Raw genomic sequence first — 16290 nt, forward strand, 5'->3', positions numbered from 1 at the left:
GTTTGACATTAAATAAAACAGAGGTCTATTGTGGGTTTGGGTCAGAGTGAGCTGGATTTATCAGACCATAACATGTATCGTACATCCCTCACTAGCTACTAGCCATATGTTATCTGCATACTGTGCACGTCTGACTGATGGTCATCAGAGAACACAGTCAGCCTTTTATATGAATTCACAGCGGACGGATGGAGTATCTGTTTTATATACAACCATAAACCTTATCTGTAGAGGTTACAAATGTATGTCAAACACTGACAAAAGACATAAAACGGGGGAAGAATTCATTATAATAATTCAACTATTATTTGTTCATTATTGTTTCATAAATATTACATTTAGTCAGCCGTACCGTACCAATAGATTCAATAATCTATTGGTAAAAGGCAAGACCTCGTTTTGTGCACGGGGGCATTGTCATGCTGAAACAAGAAAGGGCCTTCCCAAACTGTTGCCACAATGTTGGAAACACAGAATCGCCTAGAATGTCATTGTATGCTGTAGCTTTGAGATTTCCATTCACTGGAGCTATGGGGCCTAGCCTGAACCCTGAAAAACAGCCCCAGACCATTATTCCTCCTCCACCAAACTTTACAGTTGGCACTATGCATTGGGGCAGGTAGCGTTCTCCCGGCATCCGCCCAACCCATCTGGCAGCCCGATTCATCCATCGGACTGCCAGATGGTGAAGCGTGATTCATCACTCCAGAGAACGTGTTTCCACTGCTCCAAGAGTGCAATGGCAGCGAGCTTTACACCTCTCCAGCAGATGCTTGGCATTGCAAAAGTTGATCTTAGGCTTGTGTGCAGCTGCTTGGCCATGGAAACCCATTTCATGAAGCCCCCGACGAACAGTTCTTGTGCTGACGCTGCTTCCAGAGGCAGTTTGGAATGCGATAGTGAGTGTTGCAACCGAGAATATACGTTTTTTACGCTCTATGCGCTTCAGCACTCTGCGATCCCTTTTTGTGAGCTTGTGTGACCTACCACTTCACGGCTGAGCCGTTGTTGCTCCTAGACGTTTCCACTTCACAATAACAGAACTTACAGCTCTAGCAGGGCATAAATTTGATGAACTGACTTGTTGGAAAGGTGGCATCCTATGACGGTGCCATATTGAAAGACACTGAGCTCTTCAGTAAGGCCGTTCTACTGGCAATGTTTGTCTATGGAGATTGCATGGCTGTGTGCTCGATTTTATACACCTGTCAACAACAGGCGTGGCTGAAATAGCTGAATCCACTAATTTGAAGGGGTGTCCACATACTTTTCTATATATAGTGTATTTATCTAGCTATCTCCTTTCTCTTTCTACCCATGCCAGTCAGATCTATGGAGTGATACTAGTCCCATCAGAAATTGAATCTGAAATGAGTAAATTCATATGAAATTTCTGGTGGCACTAATACCACTCCATACAGATGTACCACCGAAGCTCCCTCTCTTAGCAAGCACAGCGGATGGCACGGAAATAGCAGGTTCCCAGTCTACAGGCTGCTGTCCCACTTCAGCAGTGGGGTTATACTGAGGTCAGTCACAGCCACAACAATCCCCAACGACTGACTGACTGACTGACTGGGAGCTTATTTTGAGAGGTGTAATTTGTGTACCAAATGGTCAGCTACCACAGAGCCAAAAAACCGAAACCAAACTGAAAAACACTATACTGGAGGATGATTAAATGAGGGTTGGGGTTTGGAGGGGATGTAGATACTGAGCCTTTTTTTTTTACTCTAGAGTCAAGGGCTAGCCAGTTATGCTACAAATTTCCCAGCCCCAACCTCACTTAGAGGGAAAAGACATGAAAATTTTTAAAAGGCACACCACTTTTGAGGGGTTTCTCTCCAGACAGGGATGAAAGGAAGCCATTGGTTCTCGTCCAAGTCACAATTTCTCCACGCTACAAGCCATTCATCATCATTATCATGGCTATTGGGTGGACCTAATTCCCTTTCAAATCAACTGTCAATCCTCATTTGGCTTTTTCTCTTCTTAAAGGCTCTGGTATTCTCCCATGGACCGGTCGGCCATGCCAAGGCCAGTATAAAGAGACAACATGGACATAGAGATAGAGAGGCGTTTTGGAGCCGCAGTCTTTCTCATCTTTTGGCATTCATGTGTTTTCCAAACATCAAACTAGCTTTTGAATGCGCTAACAGAGACATGCTGGTGAAAGCATGTCTAATCAAACTGAACTGTTGTCTCTAACCAAAAGCCTTAGTCGAGTGCACATTCAAACTAAACAAGTGTAAAAAAAACCTGGGCAAAAAAATAACAGTGAAGATACCTGGTTTATAATATAGTAGTACGTCGAGCTAACACTGCTAACTGGGTAGTTTTTGTGTATTTATGCTAGTCATTTTACAGCCAAATAATGATGACTACTTTGGGTTATGAACCGCAACTGACTAAACCCCTTCGACTGAGGTCGGGATCTCAGGAATGCTTTGGGAATGCTACAGGGAATGGCGCGGGAATGTGATGGGATATTTAAAAGGGATAAGCTGGGTTCACTTAGTGCAGATGGGATGTAGTGCCTCTATCTCCCGAGGCCAGGGCACATTCAGAGCAGAGGTTACTTACATAACTCCCACATATCCCTCGCTCGCTCTCTCCCCCTCCCTCTACTCCTCTCTCTCTGACTCTTCTTCTCTCTCCCGCTCTCTCTGCCTCCTCCATCTCAGTCCACTACTAGTAGAATAGGAACAAGTGAGCGGACAGGGCTCAGCATTCAGTTTCATCCCCTCCATCGCCCCTCTGAGCAGGCAGGGCAGGGCAGAGAGAGGTGGGTAGTGGTGGAGAGTGGGATTGGGTGGCATGGAGCATTGGGTGGATGGATCAGATGGCTACATGGGGGGGATGGAAAGGCAAGGAAGCAACCCGCTAAGTACTGGATAGATGAATCTACATAGATAGATATCCATGCCACTAGATTAACCTAACGAGGCAATGCAGCTGCTCTCTGATTGAGTTCAAATGCCAACAATCAAGCTTGTAAAGAGGATCACTCAACAGTCAAAGGCAAGGACACGTTCATGCATTATAGCCGCCAGCTCTGTGTGTGCGTACAGTGCATTAGGAAAGTATTCAGACCACTTCACATTTTCCACATTTTGTTACGTTACAGCCTTATTCTAAAATAGAATTTTTTTTTTAATCGCTCATTGGTTTCATCAGACCAGAGAATCTTGTTTCTCATGGTCTGAGAGTCTTTAGGTGCCTTTTGGAAAACTCCAACCGTGCTTTCATGTGCCTTTTACTGAGGAGTGTGGCTTCCATCTGGCCACTCTACCATAAAGGCCTGGTTGGCGGAGTGCTGCAGAGATGGTTGTCCTTCTGGAAGGTTCTCCTATCTCCACAGAGGAACTCTGGAACTCTGTCAGAGTGACTATCGGGTTCTTGCTCACCTCTCTGACCAAGGCCCTTCTCCCCGGATTGCTCAGTTTGTCCGGGCAGCCAGCTCTAGGAGGAGTCTTGGTGGTTCCAAACTTCTTCCATTTAAGAATGATGGAGGCCACTGTGTTCTTGACCTTCAATGCTGAAGAAAAAAATGTGTACCCTTCTCCAGATCTGTGCACAATCCTGTCTACGGACAATTCCTTTGACCTCATGGCCTGGTTTTTGCACTGACATGCACTGTCAACTGTGGGACCTTATATAGACAGGTGTGTGCCTTTCCAAATCATGTCCAATCAATTGAATTTACCACAGGTGGACTCCAATCAAGTTGTAGAAACATCTCAAGGATGATCAATGGAAACAGGATGCACCTGAGCTCAATTTTGAGTCTCATAGCAAAGGGTCTGAATACTTACGTAAATAAGGTATTTCTGTTTTTTTATTTGAAAAAAAATTGTTTTCAGTTTGTCATTATGGGGTATTGTGTGTAAATTGACGAAGATTTTGTTTTTTTAAATCCATTTTAGAATGAGGCTGTGACGTAACAAAATGTGGAACAAGGGAAGGGGTCTGAACACTTTCCGAATGCATTGTACGTGTGAGTGTGTGGTTTTGTGCATGTAAGCGTGTGTGTTACAGCTCCATAGATACCAGGAATTAGAACAATCAACATTGGTAAATAATGCACTGTACAGGCAGCTTAATCCGGCAGCGGCTGGAATCAAACATTGTATAATGAACAGGACTGTAAAATTCACTTCAGCAGAGTGGATCAAGATCCTAGCCAAATGTTAAGCCCACTAAGCAAAGCCTGTTACATAAAATGGGTTTTTCTAGTCTTTAAAGCAGAAATGACTTGGAATCGTCTCTAGTTGCTGTCACAACAGAAACAGCAGGTTGCTGCAGCAGATTAGACCACCACACAATTCACTTCACAGAGTCATTTAATAATTGATGGTTTTAAAAATGGCCCCAAAAGAAATGTTGAAAGTTAATTTATCACATTATGTTTTTGTAATATATTCTCAGTCCCCTGGGCCAGAGGAGCCGACTAAAAGTAGGCTACCACTTTGATATTATCAACATTACCGGTTATGCAGTTATCCATGGTAGCACTGTCTGCTACTGTTACGATGTCCATGAGGCAGACAGACCATAGAGTCTGGCACGGATAAGGACAGTACAGTAAAACAGTACAGTATGTGTCTCTTCATCCAGACACATTATATATATTTTGTTAACCTTTATTTAACTGGGCAAGTCAGTTAAGAACAAATTCGTATTTACAGTGAGGGCCGAACCCGGCCAAACCCGGACAACGCTGGGCCAATTGTGCGCCGCCCTATGGGACTCCCAATCACGGCCGGATGTGATACAGCCTGGAAATGAGCGAAAGAGAGAGAGAGCAAGAGAGAGAGAGAGCGAGACATGAAAAATAGTGAGTCAGTGTTTACCTCCATGGCGAGCGCGGCGGTCTGCTGGTCGTAGTGGTTGAGGAGATTGGGCATGAAGGTGGAGTTATAGGGCAGCCCCTGACACATGCGCAGGGTGATAGGCTCACAGGTGAACATGCTGTGGCTCCCAGCAGCAGACTCCATGGGGATGGCTTCTACCACCACTGCTGGAGCCATCAGCATGGACACACACAGCACCCAGAGGAGCCTCATGGTCCCCGCGGGCAGGGACAGGGACAGGGGTAAGGAGGGACCTAGGCTGGGCACAGGGACAGGCCGAATGATCACCCTCATTCACAAAGGTTGGCGCAAGAGAGAGAGCTCACGCGTGGTACAGGTAATTGACAGTCAGGTGAGAGACTGGTCCTGGTCTCAGAGAGTGACAGCCTGTGTGCGTGGGTATAATCCAAGATGGACGCCATGGCTGAGGCTGGCTGTTTCCATCTCCCTCTTGAGTCATAGGAGCTCCATCACCTGAGCATGAGTCCTGGCGTTGGGTGTTGGACCACTTCTCACCACGTCGCTGCGTTTATACACAGAATATGAACAATGATTAGGATCAGAGAGTGAATCCCTGCAATAAGTGTAGATGTCAAGGGATCTGGGGGGAGAATAGAGAGGGGAGATAATAAATGTTTACAAAATGTAAACAATTGCAAATCCGACTACAATTAATGATGCATCTTAACACAATATTTTAAGAGGCACATTATGAGAAATGATGCATTCTAATCTTTTCATGGGGATTAGAATCTGGTATGTGGGTGGATATTGAATAAGTGAATTAGTGCACCAATTATATTTCTTTAGTAGCTTAACGGCACCATAATAGTAACGTTATAGCAATTTGCATTATATATTGTCTCTATAAATACGCACACACCCTGTCGCAAGAGAATTAATCCCCAGAACCTATTTTCCACAGCATCCTTCACCACTAACAGATCATGCACTTTCAAATATGACACGTAAAACAACCCGAAACATTTCAAACAATATGTGACATGTCACAATTGAATATACTGGTAGCGGCTTGCACTGTAGGCAAATGACTTTGTGCGTAATAGCATTTTCCTGGCGTCTTCGGCAGGATTGTCGCGCATTACATGCTTAGAACCATGTTACAAAACTACCGGTAAATAGACACAACGGTGATGACATGAAACTATAGTAGTATATACATATGTCAAAGACAGCTGGTCACTCCTCCGACAGCGCCTAACGGATAAACACATTTTATCCGACAAATAAACATTTTATGAAGCAGAACAAAAGATGACGGTTGGGCAACTTCATCACAACTGATACTGACCGTACGTAGACTAGTCTACCTAAACTGAATCTCTCCAGGCGTAGCCCGATGGTTTAACGTTACTACGATCCAGCCGTGTTGCCAATACGTGTGTCCGCAATTCTGTAACAGAAAATATCCAGGGGAGTGCCAGAAATATATAATCAAATAATCCGATTTTACCTTTCTGTCGGGTAAGATAATTCACGTGTAGGGGGTCTTCGCCGCTCCTCGAGGCCGTAACAATGAGTGAATAGCCCACTCCTCTCCCGCTCCCTCTCTCCCTCCTCCTGCTCCCTCTCTCCCTCCTCTCTCCCTCCTCCTCTCCCAGCAGGTTTACAACCGATGCCCTCGAAGAGCGAGAGCGCGCATTACACACAGGCGCGCAGCCAACTGAACTCAAACGCTTACCTTTTCAGTTTTGAAATGACAAAATGATTTGTTGGAATGAGCTTCACACACGTGTGTGTGCACTGAAGGCCTATATCTACAAGGAATAAAATACAAAATGGAAAAGACGTGAGAAAAATGTGGAGAATATGGGCTATGAAGTCATCAAACTCCTTGAATGGCAACGTTTGTTGCAGACTAGACAAAATCCGTATCATGTGTGCAACATGCTCTGCGTGTGTGAACGTTGACATTGTATCCATTGAAACCACACGCATGCCGCACCTTGTGTGTGTGGATTGCTTTTCGGTGGCAACAGCGCCACCCTTGTGTGTCAAGCGGTGTTTGCGTCGCTCATGTCGTTGCTCTTGACAACGCAAAGCGGCGACGGTGACAGGGTTGGGTGGAGAAGGAGAGGGGGAGGTGCACCCCACAGTACACCCATTACTATGGAAACAGGTAAACTGTACGAACGCTTCAAGAACAAAGTGACACGCACTGGTAATCCCATGGACAAGATATGAATACATAACACTGAGGATTCGGGATTGGGATGAAAGCTATGCTCGCCTCATGCATCAGAGGCCGGAGGAGATTGATGGTAGGACTATTCCACTAGTCTAGTGGACCATCCACATCTGTAATATAGAGATAGCAGAGATAGTAATAGTACAGGTATCTTATGTAGGTTTTATGTGACTGTTCATTGACTGACTAGGACTACTTGGGCTACTCTGATTTAATGAGTGAATAACGCAACAACAACAAAAATACACACGCGATAGCCCTAACCAATGGCGATTCACTTCAATGTATCTACCAGGTGATGCAGTCTTCTTCTCCCTCCACACAGATCTGACTTATTGCTGACTTGTAGCAGCTGAAAGATGTCCTTTGCACCGAGGACCTCTGCCAAGATGCAGACCAAAATGAGTGCCTGGACACCTCTTAACCATCAGCTGTCCAATAACAATGTAAAGGTCACTCTAATCTTTAGAATAATCCAGTGCTGTCATCTTCTACTTAGATTAAATATCTCTCTTCTTTAGGTGTTTGAAGAGCGGAGAAACCTGCTGGGAAAATGGGTAAGTGGGACCTCTAAAAAATGGGAAGGTTATAAATTGATAAAATATGAACCATGGAGAATAGGTTCTGACATACAGCAATGCAACCAGACCCACATAAACAATCCTTTTACAGCTTTTCAATTCTACTTTATTTACCCCCATCTGAAGAATGTGCTTGTTTGGGGGCAGCAGGTAGCCTAGTGGTTAGAGCGTTGGGCCAGTAACCAAAAGGTTGCTGGATCAAATCCCCAAGCTAACAAGATAAAAATCTGTCATTCTGCCCCTAAACAAGGCAGTTAACCCACTTAATGTAAATAAGAATTTGTTCTTAACTGACTTGCCTAATTAAATTCAAAATACATTACAGTATACATCACTAAAGATCAACTGATGCCATCCCTGTTAGTTTGACAAGTGGAGCGATGGCCAGAGGAAGGCGGTTCTACAGGACTTTTTCTCGCGGTGTTCAGTGGGCCAGCTGCGTTTCCTCCGTCAGAACCTGACCAAGAGGGTTCCAGAGGAGAACCTAGACTTCACCTCTGTCCTGCCCAGAGTTCTCTCTCTCTATGTCTTCTCTTTCCTCGACCCCAGGAGCCTTTGCAGGTGTGCACAGGTAGGTACAGTAGGGAGGGAGGAGTTTCTGGTCTTGTTCATATATGTAGCAGAAATCAAACAGTAAACAACCTGTGTGACTGAAGATTGTGTAGCTATTTTATTAAAAAAGAAATTGAGACACTAACTCTCTCTCTCATTCTATAATAATAGGTTCCTAGCTATGTCCACCCAGTCATTTCAGCATCATACATGTGCTATTAGACACCACATTACAACACATGTATGACATGTTCTGGCCCATTGTAGCGGTACCTGTGTATCTGTGTTGGCAGGTGAGTTGGCACTGGAAGGGTATAGTTGAGTTGGACCAGCAATGGATGCCCAAGTGTCTTAAACTGGGCTGGTGCATCAACTTTGCCCCCACACCGTTTGAACACGGGGTCTGGAAGAGACACTACATAGAGACAGTACTGGAGCTCCACATCGGCAAACCTAAGGTGAGTGACTGGAGGCCTGGGCAGTGTATAAAACTACCTGCACGGAACAGACACATTTCTATGTGTGTTCAGACTCCATCGCAGCAGGCGTTCATTGTCCCTGAGGTGACGTCCATAAACAGTGTGTCGTTTGACCAATCAGAGAGCTTCCTCAGAGAGGTGCGATCCGCACGCCCCGTCCAGCGAGAGAGGAGCGGTGGCGGCACCACGAGGGGGTCAGGAGGGTCCCAGCTACCCCCGTGGAGGGGTGCAGACAGACACCCCACTGACACCGTGCGATTCAATTATCTGGAAAACCTGGACCCCATAGAGCACACCCACCAAGCGTAAGACCACTTCTTCTAGTATGTAGTTAGTGTGTATGTGTGTGTGTGTGTGTGTGTGTAGTGAAAAGTACATCAGTCTTGAAATACAAAGCATTTACCAAACCAATGCATTCATTCCCAAATGAAAGCACAATAAATTCTTAATTGCCCCCGAGGCTATAAATATAGTATAATATTGAATTGAACAATCAGACATAGGTTAAATCAGCCTATGAATTCCCATGTAACTTGACCTGGTGTTCCAGTGACAATGGTCTGTTTTCCAGAAAAGTGAAGTGCAGAGGGGTCTTCAACACAGACAATGGAAATAAGAAAGAGCTGTCTACAGCCAATTATAAACTGCGCAAGGCAAAGTCATTGGTAAGCACACCTCTCATCAGAATATGACCAGTCTGAAGACCCTATCTTGGATAACAGCCAAGGGAATGCTTAGAATTCCCAGGAGAGACACACACACACCAAGATACATAATGCATATTGAACAGGCTTCACATGGAAATTCATGTAAATGCACTACCCAGGGGACTCTGTGTGTGTGTGTGTGTGTGTGTCAGTGAGGACAAAAACGCTGTTGCTGCTTCAGGGGAGGAGAGAGAAAAATGTCATTGAACATTCTAAGTGTTTCCGTTTACAGAAATACCAGACGTTTTAATCAGCAGAAATACCAAAATGAAAGATAAAACACACCTAAATATATTGTTAAAGAATATAATAAGAGGACTTTACTTATCGTGCCATCTGGCAATTTAGACACAGATTGGGACAATACGGATAGTATAACATGTAGGCATGCATCAAAATATACATTGTTTGCATCTGTTCTTCTCCCTCTTAGATGTTCCTGTCCTTGGACCTGACTCCAGGTTCGGGTTCTGGAGGAGGACAGCAGAGGCAGAACCGGTTCCGCCCCCAATGGGCCACACAGAGCCTAGAGTACCCTGTCACCAAGGCAACAGCCAAGAGCCTGTCGCGGTCGAGCCAGTGGAACGCTGGGATACGACCTGGTCCTGTGAGGTCAGCGGTGCCCAGGCTCAGTCAGGAAGGACTGAGGGCATCAATGAGGACAAACAGGAGTACTCCAAGTTAGAAACATCTTTCCTTCCTTCCTCTCTCCCTTCCATCCTTTTCTTCTTACCTACTTTCCTTAAATCTGTCCGTCGCAGAGGACACACAGGACCACGCCTAGTAAGACAATAGATTACGAATCCTTTCAAATGTACATTCTTGGTTGAACTATAACAGAATGAGCTCTCCATCATAAAGGAAACTTCTGGAAGTCTCTGTGTCCAAGGATACACATGACATTACATTCTTACTCAGCTAATGCTTTCTTTCATAGCGTGAATGTTCTGTATCATGTATGATGTATAATTGACTTACATGGTTTGGGGTTTCAGCAACACCACTGTTTGTGGGACAGCCTTGGAGGATACAAGCTTCCAGCGGTGGATCAGACGAGGAGTGAGCCATATCGCCACCCTGTGGAGCACGTTAGTACTGTGGCACAGACAGAATACAGCAGCGATTCTCAGCTGGAGTGCCTGATCCAATGTTCCCTCTATTTTTGGGGGGCACTGAGCACTAAGGCTGTACCCATACAGTTTTAGACCATGGGCCAAATAGGGGACTGTAAATTGCCTTGGGTTGTATGATGCAAGAAACCACTTTACAAAATACAATTAATTATTACCATACAGAGAATTAGACAATGTAGGCTACTCCTCTGCCCGTTGGCTTATTTGCATATTCAAGCCTGTCTCAAAATACAACTCTGCCCCTTTAATTAAGACGAGTTTTTTAACTGACTGGCTTTTCAAAGACATGTTGAAATGTAGCCTACACGTTTGTGCTCTTGTAGGAAGCAGTAACGCCCCATTGCTCAGATCTGAAAAGCACATTCTCTACAACAAAATCAGACTCAATCTTGTAAAATTAGATTTGTTGCATTGAAAAGGGGCTGATATGTTGATTCGATCACAGAAAAAAACGTTGATCTATATATTGCAAACTAATTGGGCGAACTCAGTGAAGTTCAATCTCTTGCATCTCTGTGGGGCATGGCATTTCTGCGCAGCAGTCCTGGAGGAAATGCGCGCGCAGTTTAGAGGGAACATTGGTCGTGACTCAAATTTGGATCACGAGAGGTTTGAAATAGGTCGCTGGTGTCTGATTAAATAAAATTATTGTTTTGGGGTGATGAAAAATACTCCAGTCTGCACTTAAACTACTAAACCAGGTAAAGGGTGTAGAAATGTTCATAAAAAAAAAAAAAAAAAGTACTCTCTGAAAACAAGCTCTTCAATTAGTATTTTCAATATAGAGCTATTACCAATGCGATAGCAGATTTGGTTAATTTTGTGGCCTCAAACCAGTTAGCATAAAACGTTCAATCATGGGTAAAATTAGTATTGACAATGGAAAATGTGGGAATGTTGTGCCCTTGTCATATACATTGCTACATTTACTATCAATATAGCTTTACATATATTTTTCCACATGGCTTTTTTTAGTGCTAATATTGGGTTGCGACCGACAACGGGTACCAATTTGGGTCCGGAGGCAAAACCAGTTGAGAAGCACTGGTTTACAATACAGAGGAAGAAGGAGAAGTGACAATCAGAAGAGAAGCCGTTCAACCAAACAGTACTGGGAAGATGGATTTACATCAAATCGTGTTGACGTTCACTTCCACCAAGATGAATTATGACAAGAATACACAATGTATGGACATGACTATATGATTTGATGTTTGGTACGGAAAATGTCAATAAAATATTCATGACAACAAACCTAGGTGCAGAAAATGTACCAGTTTAATTTTCAGTTCACACATCCATTCAATATAAAGCAAAAGCCATTTATAAAACATTGAACCAACGTTCCAAACCATTAAAAAGTATTGTCAGTTAAAACAAATCCAACTAATATTCAAATATCTCAATATTCAACACAGCTTGCATACAACACAGAATAATAATAATAATAGCATGTATTGTGCTGAAGACATTATGTAGTTCAATACTGAGAAGTTTGACAGAAATCTTTTTTTGGAATTAAACCTTTGAAACATCCTCAGTATATTGATGTATCAATATCATAGTGTACATTTAGCTTGACATTTCTGACAGTCCATGTACAGTATTCATTCATTGCATATATACATTGCATCCATCACACACACAAAAGTATGGCTCACACTTGTCACAGTGCATTATGGATCACCGGAAAATATAGAAAATAAACAATTAACATGAATGTTAAAATCCATGGAGGACATTTGACCTATTTTTTTTCTTAAACGTTTGTTAGTAGTATTGTATGTTATCGCGATGAGTAATGTTACAGAGATGCATTGAGTGTAAGGATTTTAATTGAAGCTTGGATGACATACTAAACAGATATTCACTGTGTGGATTTTAAACTCTAATAGCCCTTCGTCTCATTTCACATTAACACTGTAGATCCTAATAATTTACTGTATAATTAAATACATTTAATTCATAATTCTGAGGTTGGTGACCATTGCTGACTTCGTGACAAGAAAAGGCACAAGACAGGCTACTTTAGTCTAGCATAAATGCCCATTAATGGTCGTAGGGTTGTGGGTTTTCTCTAATAAGGAAAAATATGAACAGGACACATTTGTAAAGGATTGGCCACTGTTTAGTAGCCTGAGTGCCAGTCTGTGCCATAATGCCAACTCCCTGTCACTCATTGTCAAGTGACAAATGTTTGGCTTGACAATGACAGCATGCGAGTTGGCAGGAGCACAAACTGATCTGGGACCAGGCTAATTGGTTGCATGCTGCTCTACATGACATAGAGCCTATTAGGCTGCGTTAACACAGGCAGACCAATTCTAATCCATTTCCACTAATTGGTCTTTTGACCAATCAGCTCTTTTGCCAATAATTTAGCAAAATATCAGAATTGGGCTGCCTGTGTAAACAGCCATAGTCTAAACGGTTAATCTGTGCATTTCCCCATCATAAAAAAAAAGAGCTTCAATTCCACATGCGTCTGGACAGACAGGACCGAGACAGCAGCACAACAAGTTAATGCAGATTTTCTTCAAGTCATTAAATCAATAACAAGCGATTGTCTGACCTTTACCAAACAACCGTTTCTCCAATTCCATAGGACACCACATATTTCCAGAACAAAAGCCACTCACAATCCTGACACTTTGTAGATAGCTTTCCAATATTGTTCTCCTGTTAATAATTAGATGAATATTATTTACCACTGAACCAAGTCAAAAAGATATACACCAGTGTATACATGCTGAATGAGCTTCGAGAAGACTCCTATAATGCCCCTTTGGTCAATGTTCATTAGCATGAAACAATGCTGCACACACAAGACCAGTCTGAAATTGACATATTTAAATCAATCATCAAACCAAGATATGGAGTGTAGATTTAATCTTGGAGTGCCTCCAAACAAAATCTGTGACAAAATATATATATATATATATATATTTTTTTTACATTCGGCTGTAAGTAAGAGTATAGGAGTGAGCGACAAGGCCTTATGCTACAGAATGGTACTGTGTGTGTACTGAAATGATAACTGCTGTGTGTACATTTTTAGGGATTTCTTTTTCACCCTACCAGAAGTGACTGTCTTGAAGTGTGACCGCAGTCCAATTCTCGACCCGTCTCCTCAAAGTGTGCACTCGTTCACACCCCTTCATAGAATGGACAGGTGTGGGAACTCCCTCTAGTCTAGTCAACACTTACACCAAAAGGTGAGGGAACGAGTGTACACTTCAGGTAGGAGGAGAGAGAGAGAGAGAATGGGACCACAGTCAAGACTGAGGATAAAGGAGAACAACTAGGAGAGAAGGCTCATCAGAATCACCGCTATCCTACTACCAGAGTAGAGATCTCAAAAAGGAATTGTTTTTGCCACTGCATGTCACTTAAAAATAACCTCGACTTAATTTGTATTGAAAGCTGCTTCTTTGAGCAATGGACTTCTGTTAGATACAAAAAAGGAACACACCTGATACATGAAAAATAAAGAAAACTAAATTACATACTGTATCCTCATCCTTCTGCCATACAGGCTCAAACATTTGGTTGATTTATTTATGGCACCGTCACTTCCTTGCCAACAAAGCACAACAACGTCTGCCAACAAAAGCACAGCAATGCCCGCCAACTTACCGAGAACACTTTATATGAAAGGCATCATCACTTTCCCCCTCGATGCTTCCCCTCGCTAAATTCCAAACCAGCCTCTAGGCCCTACCCTACAGGCACGCCTGTAGATCTGATAGGTCTGAACAACCTTCCCCTTGCCTTCTGATAAGACTAGGTGGAATTTGCGCCATATTGCTTACACCTATCCAATCATTCCGATTTACAGGGATGGCTAGGGATTGGGTAGCATGGTCTCAGATCAGTTTGTGCCGTCTTGCCAACATTGAACAACCATAGGCATTAGGAAGGCAGCGCAAAGTGATCTGGGACCCGGTTCGACATCAATTCGGAATTCAGCTTCTGTTGACAACGAACCACCAATGATGAAGCTCCTTTCATTCACCCGCTCACTCGTAGGAACCAACCGGAGTGCTTGTTTCTTCAAGTGCTGCTTGCCAAGCTCAGTTTGTAAGGCTGAAAGGTATATCCACAATTTGTGCTTCAACAAAATTACAGTATAGTCAATTCATTTTTCAAAGTAAAAGGTACATGTTCTATATATGTTTCAGTAAGTTGGAGGGAATGACTATGTAAATACATAAGTATTAACATCCAGTCTTTTAAATTATGTAAACATATACATCTTTTTTTGAGGTCAGTACATTGATCCTCTTTCGATAGAAATGTTACTGAAGCATCGTTCGGATATTTTTTGGAGTGGACTCGTCATTCAGGTGTTTTGTGGTGAACCTGAAAGAGAAAGCAGACTAATGTGAAGCAGGCCACGCGACTGAAACACCTCGGCATCATCTGTTTTCAGACTTGTCTATCAAAATGCGCCATATTAATTAAGGCTTCTAAAAAGACACACAGGAGTCACATGGACTGTTTGCTGTATTGCCGAGAAAATGCTTCTATCCAAAGAGCACCCTCCACACCATTGTCAAAAATTGTAAGTAGCACTCCTACCAAGGCGCCATTTCTAAATCATTTGGAATTCAGAAACTTTAGTAAGGTTGGACATTGCCCGTCTCCTCATCAGAGAAGTACTAAACTGAAGTGAGGATAGAGACTTACTTGAGGGCGTTCAGGAGACCTTCAACGTTATCTGCTGGTTGTTCTTTCAGGACCTTTATGCATCCCTTCATCTGATGGAGAAAGAAATTTAAATGTACCTTAAAATACATGTTTAAAGCATTCGAAATACACTCAACCACATTTCCCACTGGCGCGATTTAGACGAAAGAAATTACGCATGCTAACATTAGAGTAAGATTGGGCCTTCAGGGTATTATAGAATCAGTATATATTAGAGGTGGTGCTGACGTCGATCTTGGAGGACTTGTTGAAGGCTCCGTTGGGATGGACGTGGTCGTACAGGATGATGACTCCAACCATCACTCTCATACAGAACAGCAGCGTGTCCTCACTGTTGAACCTGCTCGTGTAGTCTCTGGAGAGAGAAAGACGTCGACATACACACACTAGTCAATTAAAAAGTACACGATGAACAATGTTTAATAGTGGCAGCGATAAACATACCGTTTTGTTGCACTGGATATATTTTCCCTGCAATGTCGCTCTGCTAAAATGTCTACATGTCAAGTCAACTCACGGTGTCTCCAGCATGACTTTACAGACGCTGGCCATGGTGCTGAGAACGTCAGTGGTGTTCTCCAGGGGTAATGTCTTATTCTGGGGCGGGGGGGAATAGAACAAGGTTACCATTATCAACATAACACCAACTTGCCTCAAAATCAGACTGAACAGTGCTGCTATCAAATTAAACACAAATCTGACCATCAAATCGTATCGCAGAGCAGCTAACAGAGAGGAAAGGGACTAGTCTCTCACCTCGGTTACAAAGTTTGTCGTAGCTGTGCTTAAGGTCTTCAGCATGGGCGTCGCCTCGGCGTAGAACAGTGACATTCTGTTGGCCATCTCATTGTTGACCTCGCTCTCGATATCCAACTAGAGACAAGACAGGCGTAAAACAGACAATCAGGCTCAACGTCTGATCCATCTTTAGCTCCAAGGCAGACGAGACTGGATGTCAACGACAAAGGAGTTCAGACTGCGAACCAGGCCAAATAAAACAAAAAAAAACAGATGTCTATTTTAGATCCAATGTGACAGAATAGCTCATGACTAGGGACGCAAAATT

General features: G+C 43.2%; 3 protein-coding genes across 17 annotated transcripts in view; 1 reads left to right on the top strand and 2 right to left on the bottom strand.

The window, feature by feature from the left end:
• The window catches only part of fzd3a (frizzled class receptor 3a), a 31847-nt gene extending 25271 nt beyond the window's left edge, over positions 1 to 6576 (bottom strand). Inside the window, exons 1-2 of one of the 5 annotated variants that reach the window (XM_029733163.1) lie at positions 6556 to 6576; positions 4854 to 5454 (exon numbers count right to left, since the gene is read on the bottom strand). In XM_029733163.1, coding sequence (XP_029589023.1) covers positions 4854 to 5147 — 294 coding nt within the window. In that variant the 5' untranslated portion in view covers positions 5148 to 5454; positions 6556 to 6576. Of the gene's footprint in view, positions 1 to 4853; positions 5455 to 6165; positions 6227 to 6327; positions 6417 to 6555 lie in introns of those variants that run through there. The other 4 variants (XM_029733164.1, XM_029733162.1, XM_029733165.1 and 1 more) reach the window with 4 other exon arrangements.
• Positions 6577 to 6820: 244 nt separating this feature from the next.
• fbxo16 (F-box protein 16) lies at positions 6821 to 11768 on the top strand. 3 transcript variants are annotated; one of them, XM_029733168.1, is made up of 9 exons: positions 6821 to 7135; positions 7388 to 7508; positions 7584 to 7619; positions 8008 to 8214; positions 8489 to 8979; positions 9246 to 9339; positions 9815 to 10061; positions 10377 to 10469; positions 11490 to 11768. In XM_029733168.1, exons 2-8 carry the CDS (start codon positions 7422 to 7424, stop codon positions 10442 to 10444), a joined length of 1230 nt encoding a protein of 409 aa, XP_029589028.1. In that variant the 5' UTR covers positions 6821 to 7135; positions 7388 to 7421; the 3' UTR covers positions 10445 to 10469; positions 11490 to 11768. The 3 variants fall into 3 exon arrangements, with proteins under 3 accessions (XP_029589028.1, XP_029589030.1, XP_029589027.1); XM_029733170.1 differs by having other exon boundaries at positions 8489 to 8653; positions 8726 to 8979; positions 10377 to 11768; XM_029733167.1 differs by having other exon boundaries at positions 10377 to 11768.
• A 4-nt stretch (positions 11769 to 11772) lies between these two features.
• Positions 11773 to 16290, bottom strand: part of fam49a (family with sequence similarity 49 member A) — a 28737-nt gene continuing 24219 nt past the window's right edge. For all 9 annotated transcript variants that reach the window (XM_029733180.1, XM_029733172.1, XM_029733177.1 and 6 more), the window contains 5 exons: positions 15981 to 16097; positions 15742 to 15821; positions 15453 to 15579; positions 15204 to 15274; positions 11773 to 14876 (listed from right to left, as the gene is read on the bottom strand). In XM_029733180.1, coding sequence (XP_029589040.1) covers positions 14813 to 14876; positions 15204 to 15274; positions 15453 to 15579; positions 15742 to 15821; positions 15981 to 16097 — 459 coding nt within the window. In that variant the 3' untranslated portion in view covers positions 11773 to 14812. The remainder of the gene's footprint in view (positions 14877 to 15203; positions 15275 to 15452; positions 15580 to 15741; positions 15822 to 15980; positions 16098 to 16290) is intronic.

Source organism: Salmo trutta, chromosome 35, assembly GCF_901001165.1.
Source record: "Salmo trutta chromosome 35, fSalTru1.1, whole genome shotgun sequence".
NCBI classification, from domain to species: Eukaryota; Metazoa; Chordata; class Actinopteri; order Salmoniformes; family Salmonidae; genus Salmo; species Salmo trutta.